General features: G+C 32.0%; 1 protein-coding gene across 1 annotated transcript; it reads right to left on the reverse strand.

Moving 5' to 3' along the window:
• Nucleotides 1-2,830: 2,830 nt before the first annotated feature.
• LOC114163178 (60S acidic ribosomal protein P0) lies at nucleotides 2,831-4,300 on the reverse strand. Its single transcript, XM_028047727.1, has 5 exons — nucleotides 3,942-4,300; nucleotides 3,762-3,830; nucleotides 3,555-3,653; nucleotides 3,059-3,451; nucleotides 2,831-2,968 (listed from the first exon to the last, which is right to left on the reverse strand). Exons 1-5 carry the CDS (start codon nucleotides 4,197-4,199, stop codon nucleotides 2,831-2,833), a joined length of 957 nt encoding a protein of 318 aa, XP_027903528.1. The 5' UTR covers nucleotides 4,200-4,300.
• Nucleotides 4,301-6,949: the final 2,649 nt, after the last annotated feature.

Consider the following 6,949-nt stretch of genomic DNA (forward strand, 5'->3'; position numbering starts at 1 on the left):
GTTTCCTTTTTTTTTTTGATTTTCACTTAAACGGATTCTGAAATCCGTGTGAGAGGGTGGTGGATTGGCATGTGGTGAGAGAAAGGAGAGAGAGAGGCGTCAATCATAAACCAATGGATTGCAAAATGATTTTGCCACGTTCCTTGTGCTCTCATTTATGTTTCCTTCCATTTCAAAGCAACACTGTTTTATTACTCACATTCTTATTATTTACTCTTTATTCCATTCCATAATTCCATTCTCTCTCACCTCTTTTTCACTCTTTGACATGTCACTTCTGTGGTCACGTGGGAACCATTTCATTTCATTTCAATCCTCAAACGCAACATTTCTTCCCATTTCACTTCCCACATCCATTTCTTCTCTTTCACTCACCTCACTTCACTTTTGCATAACATTACACATAACACATTATCACATCAAATCAAACCACATTTGATTAATTAACAAGACTCATTCCTTGTGTAATCGGTTCGGTGAAAAATTAGTCATTTTTGAGAAACGGAATACGAAATCCGTTTCGTAAAAAAGTGAAACGGATTACGTAATCCATTTCAAAAAACATTAAAATTTTTTTGAAACGGATTACAGAATCCGTTTCACTTTTTTTACGAAACGGAATTCATATTCCGTTTTCCATAAATTTTAATTTTTTTCGCGAAACAGCTTACGTAATCCGTTTCGTAAATGTTTGAAACGAATTGTGGAAGCTTTTTATATTTTCTGAAACGGAATACGAAGTTGGAGGTGCAAAAAAGTTGGTGAGTGAAATGTTGTGTGCACCATGAACGTGAGTGAGTGAGAAATATGTAAAATCGTGAGTGTTTTGTGCTTGAATTAGGTGAGTGAAGTGAGTGATGAGTGATTTAGGAAGGTGAATGAATACGGAGTGAAAATGGTGAGTGAAGTGAGGTAAGAGGATGGAGTGTGGGTCTCACTACTCTGAGTGTGAGGAGAAAATGGTCATTTTTGGGGGTACAGGAGAATCTTTTGGGGTGCAGGGAGAACCCCCCTTTAGGAAAACATGTCGGCCGGAAGGAAGAAAATATGACACTCCTAGGCTAACATCAATAATATAGATTTGTTTTGAATTCAATTAGTACTATCAAATTTATTTTTTAAATTAAATATTCTAATACCAGTTGCATAATTTATGGGAATTTACTCTATTCAAGGAAGATTATACGTGTGAAGGATATTGTCTTTTTGAAAAATAAATTACAATAGTTGCGACATTTCCTTATAATATTTTTAATCAAAAATAAATAGAAAATATTTTCTTAATAAAATAAAATTATAATGACTTGTAAGAGTTATTTTATATAACTTCTCTATGTTTTTTATTTTATGTACGAATTAATTCTAATCTATAAAAAAGTTATGTTCATTTTTATTTTTCATATCTTTTTTATCAGTATTCATGTAAAAATTGATCTAAGCTGATCTTATAACATGAAAAAAAAAAACAGTATTTTTCACGAGAGATCAGTGGTACTTTTCTAAGTCAAATATTGAATATTGTCTTTAAAATTAGCAATATCAAAAGGTAAAAAGTAACATGACCATATGGTAATAATTGAAAAATTAAACTATCATTCTCGATAGTGAAGGTGGTAAAAATTTAGAACTTACTTTTGAACTGTAATATTCAAGAACGTGTCAACAATCAAGTCTCTTAAAAATGTTCATAAGTTGTTAAATTTTTCATGTAATTCACACAAACAATATTCATATAAAGTGAGTTTGTCTAATTACGCTTCCTTTTAACTAGTTCGAAACTCGAGTAGTTATATGTCTTTATAATCGTGATATCAAATTCAAATACTTTCATGTGTCTTTATAATCGTGATATAATGACAAATAAAACTATAAAAACGTAGTTTTTATTTCGACGATATTCAGTGGTAATTTATGTTGTTTACGATAATTTAGATTTAACTTGACAAGTAATACGTAGAAAACAACTAAACTTACGTACGGATATAGTTTGAGCCATGTCACGCTATACGATCATCTAATTACCTAATTTTTTAGGTCTGATAGGTACATTTTGTTTCCTGCCAAACCTTCGCAAAATGACCATTATCCTCACCATTTCATAGAACATTACTTTCTATAAATAATTGTTTTTGTTGGACTTTTAACTTTTTAACATTATACAGAAAATTGAGGTGGTGGACAAACAAGGTGATAAGTAGTAGTAAAAAGCCTAAGAAGAAAATGTTTTCTTACACTAGATGCACCACTTGAAAATTAATTTTGAGAGAATTATTTTTGTCATTAAAAAAAAAGGTAACTTTTATATTTATGAAGAAAGAAAGAGATTAATGATAAAATAATAGATGTAAATTTGTGTGTATAAAAATTATTGGGTATCAAAATAGTACTATCCAAAAATATTAATACCTGAGTTAAATGCAAAATAGCACAATATGAAAATGGACATATTTTTTGGGTCTCAATGTAGGTGAGTTACCATTTCTTCGTTCAAACATGGCCATGAGCCTTTATCATGTAGCGGAAACGAAGGTTTGCAACTCCAATGAATTACCCTTTAACCATGAATAGTAACAGCCCAATGGAAGATAATCCAAGTTTCAACACACTAGTAAGTTAGGTGAGCCTGAATTAATGAGTTCTGATAATTTTAAGTGTCAAAAGGTATTAGTGTGTGTGCTAGCACTATAATTTATTATAGAGTAACTAAAATAGGAATAATAAGACACCAGAGTAATGATGAAAACAGAAAATAACGCCTAAATAAGAAAAAATCTATTTTACCAAACCAGACAGCAATACTTAAACTAGACTCAATATAACCACTGGCAACTTAATCAAACAAACTGAAGCCCATGTCGTCATCAGATTCTTCTGGTTCTTCCTTCTTTTCCTCCTCCTTGGACGCAGCAGCAGGAGCAGAATCAGTAGCAGGTGCGGCAACAGCAGCTACTGCAAATTTACTAGGATCCTGCAATCATCATGTCAATGATTACCGACAAAGTTTAAGAATGAAAGCAATGTCTCAAGAACACAGAAATAAAGAGCAATATATATATACCTTCAGGTACTCCTTAACCTCATCAGCCTGAGGGAACGAATATTCTGTGGCCACTGCAACAGCGAGGACGTTCTTATAGGAATTGACGAACATGTGTGGTGCAGCTGCAATTGTTGGGTAGGAGATAGCCAACGACAGTGAAGAGAGCATGGAGATTCCATCAGCAAACATATTAAGGAGGTCATCATCAGTGAGATCAAGAACCGCAGGGCTAAACACCGAACCGTTGTCATAAACAGAAACCACCACAAGCCCATAAGAGAAGGGCCTTATCGCAAGCTTCGAAAGCAATGCAGCTTCAGAAGACCCAACCTTCTCACCCTTCCTAATCAGTTCCACAGGAGTGATAATTTCCACAGTACCCTTGTTAATTTTCGTAGGAATGTTCAGCACCTGAAATTTTTACATTCGTATCAAATTCATGTAAAACAACACCATACCATGTATATTACCAACAGGGTCATTCAGATTCTTCGGAGAAGAACATCGCAGAAACCTGGAAGAAAGATGTTTGAGAGGGATCCAACCCTGTGTTGCCTGGAGGAACTACAACATCAATAGGTGCAATCAACCCAACACGAGCAGGAGCTCCCACCTGTAAAAACACGTTTCCATACCACAAATTTCAAACGCCAATTAAAGTTAAACTTTTTCGAACAGTAAAATCAATCAAACCATGCATGCATTCGAAGGATGAATGTACCTTGTACTTGGCAACCACTTCGCTAACCTCCTTCACGTCACCTTTGGTGAAAATCAACCCAACATTACCCTAATTCAGCCAACAATATAGTTATTAACTTTGTCTTGAATGGTTAGAATTAATTGTGTTAAGCATTAATCAGTGTACGTATACTGTGAGAATATTAACACTTGCACTGACCACAAGAAGAGGAACAAGGTTGAGGAAGGCCTTGTTGCCGGTGCTCTCAGCGTGGAGTTTGATAGAGCGTTTCATCATGGTGTTCTTTCCCATGAGCACGATGGAGTCGCCACGTAGACCCTGTCGGATGTTCTGAAGCTGGTTGGATCCCACGTTGTCCGCAGCCACCACCAGGATTTGGTTGTAGTTATCCAGAAGCCGACACAGTTTGGCATCGTAGGCTATCTTCTTCTGCGCTTTTGTCAGTTTCACCGCCATTGATAACGCAGCTTAATTCTTCTACTTCCGGCGAGGACCAAGACAAAGTTAGCTTGCTATGGCTCAGTCAAGGTGGACAGCTAAACGCCGCCGTCTCTTTAACCTCCTCTACGGTGGAGATCTATCTAAGACGAACAAGAAAATTGTTAGAAATGAAGTGCAACTATCTGTGAATACACACTGTAACCGCACCCCTTTAGGTTACTAAAATAGCATTACTAAAATATCCCACGGTTATACCGCACCTACAATTATGTTTGACTAAATCACAAACAGAAAAACAAATTAATCCATAACTACATTCTTCTTTTTGTTAATTATTAATTACGTCTATAAAATGTATGACATTCAATTAAATAAAACACCAAATCTAAAAGATATCTACACATTGTTAAGCATGACTTAGAATATTGATAATGGGCCTAGTCCAATTTACATTGCCAATATGACTTCGGCCCAAATAGAAAGTCAAACAAATGCACCTCACTTGACTTTTTCTAGTTAAATGGGCTTTATTCTTTTCTTTTCAGCGTGGATTATTCAGAGTGGAGTAAGAAAAAGAACGGGAGGGGAAGAAACATTTCTTATTTCATCGAAACAATAAAACAAATGCATCTTTTTATATTATTTCAATGGCTTATTTTTATACAAACTTTGAAAAACAAAATGAACATAAACAGCGTATTATCTTTATAATTAAATAAAAGTAAAGATAAATTCTAAAACCAATTAGTCACTTAATCCATCATATATTTAGTAACCAATAATTGATTTGAGTGAAATGTTTTTTCTTAAAGAGTTTATAATTTTATATTATAGTGTGACCAATAAAAAAATGGTGTGTGTTGTGATATGAGGTTTTGAGAGTGAGGGAGGAGCATGTAGGGTTTTGAGTAATAGTAGATAGGATCTATGGGAAGAGTGGTACCAAACAGAGGAATCAAAGGATAAATAAAGTACAGAAGTGGTTGGAAAGAAGAAAAGGAAATGTCGATCTTCAATTCTTCGTTTTGCATTGATACATGTTGCATCACTAAATTGTTGCAGCAGGACTGGACCGAGAATCTTCACTTTAAAACCAATTGTACAGGTTCAAGGAATAATTGTTTTCACAATTTCTTTCAACTCTAAAAACATGATCCTTTCACCATAAAAAAACAAAAAAGCATTTCCATTTTTCTGTCCACGTAACCATTCCCTTCAGTTCCAAAAATGCTTGGTAAAACTTTTCAAAGTATATCATGGTGATAGATAGTATTAACTGGAAATGAAAATGGAACAATTTTCTTTGTTGTTTGTGCTGTCTGAGGTAGCCACGTTGTGTAAGATAAATATATGCATAAAGAAGAACATGAATTTTATGCCCTTTTTATAGTAACTAAATCATGTTGGGGTTATTGTGTTTGGATTCGAATGTTATGCACCGCTAATGACTTAAAATAATTTTTTTACTCTACTAATTCATAATATAATAACGTGTCGCAATATCGTGATCGATGATTACTCTTTTATGACTCAATGATATACAATCAATTTCTTTCATTTGTCTTTTTTTACATCAATGAATAATTAATTTCTTTAAATAATGTTCTTAACAAGTAATTAATATTTTTTTTTAATTTTGTCTTTTTATTAAGAAAGAGATGGCTTTAATAGTCCATTGGATAAAAGTAATAAAGAAAATATAAACAAAATAATTTACTGAAATTAATTAGTTCATTCATTAACATACAATCATGAAGAAAGAATAATTAAGCTGAAGAAGTTAATAAAGTCATTTTATATTTAGGTAATATTAAATTTAAATCAATCCATTGTATTTATTTAGGCATAGGTTATGACTCAATTTCCAATGGAAATAAAATGCGATAATTGGGATTGGGTAGGGTCACCCCACATGCAATGAGAGCTACAACCTACAAGCCTAAAGCATTTTAGGGGTATCATAGAGTGCTTTAGATAACATTTTTCACATTATAGAAAAGATATTGTCCCAAAATTAAAGATTTTAATTACTGAAAACACATTTTTTTATTTCGATAGAAAAATTCTTTTAATTCTTTTTTCAGTATCCACTACCTGTTAACATCTATATATTATTTTCAAATCAAATATACGAGTAAAGTTTAAAATCTAGAAAAAAAAATGTCAATTACTTATTCAAATTAAATATAATTAAATTTTTTTACCGAAAAAAATTGCATATTTATAAATGATAAAAATGTCAAATACTTATTCAATACATTAAATTTTTTATTAATAATTAGATCATACAGTCATGATTATTAAATTTGCTTGATTTTTAAAAAAATAAATAAAAGATGAAATATTCAATTAAAATTTTGTGTGGAACAAAATTATACAATAGTAAAATATATGAATGAAAAGATAATTTAAGTCCACAAATTTTGAAAAAAAATTGTTAAACCAATGAAACATGTCCTTTTTCTTTAAAAAATGGAGAGGAAGATAAATTATTGTATGTAAGTATGCTTAAATTTAATAAATGAAAAGGAATTTTTGTGTAGTTCAATAATTGTAATTGAAGTTTTCCTAACAGTTTTTTACAGTGTTTCACTGAAATTCAAATTTATACCATCACATGTACTACTGCCAGTATTTTATTTCTAATATAGTTCTAATACTTGATAGCACTCGTATTTTTTTTTATTTTTATAAACTCTAAATTTTAGTCTTAGGTGGTTGAAATTTTTTATTGAATATAAAACACACAAAAATCAAACATTGCT

This window comes from Vigna unguiculata, chromosome 1 (genome assembly GCF_004118075.2).
Source record: "Vigna unguiculata cultivar IT97K-499-35 chromosome 1, ASM411807v1, whole genome shotgun sequence".
Taxonomy (NCBI): domain Eukaryota; kingdom Viridiplantae; phylum Streptophyta; class Magnoliopsida; order Fabales; family Fabaceae; genus Vigna; species Vigna unguiculata.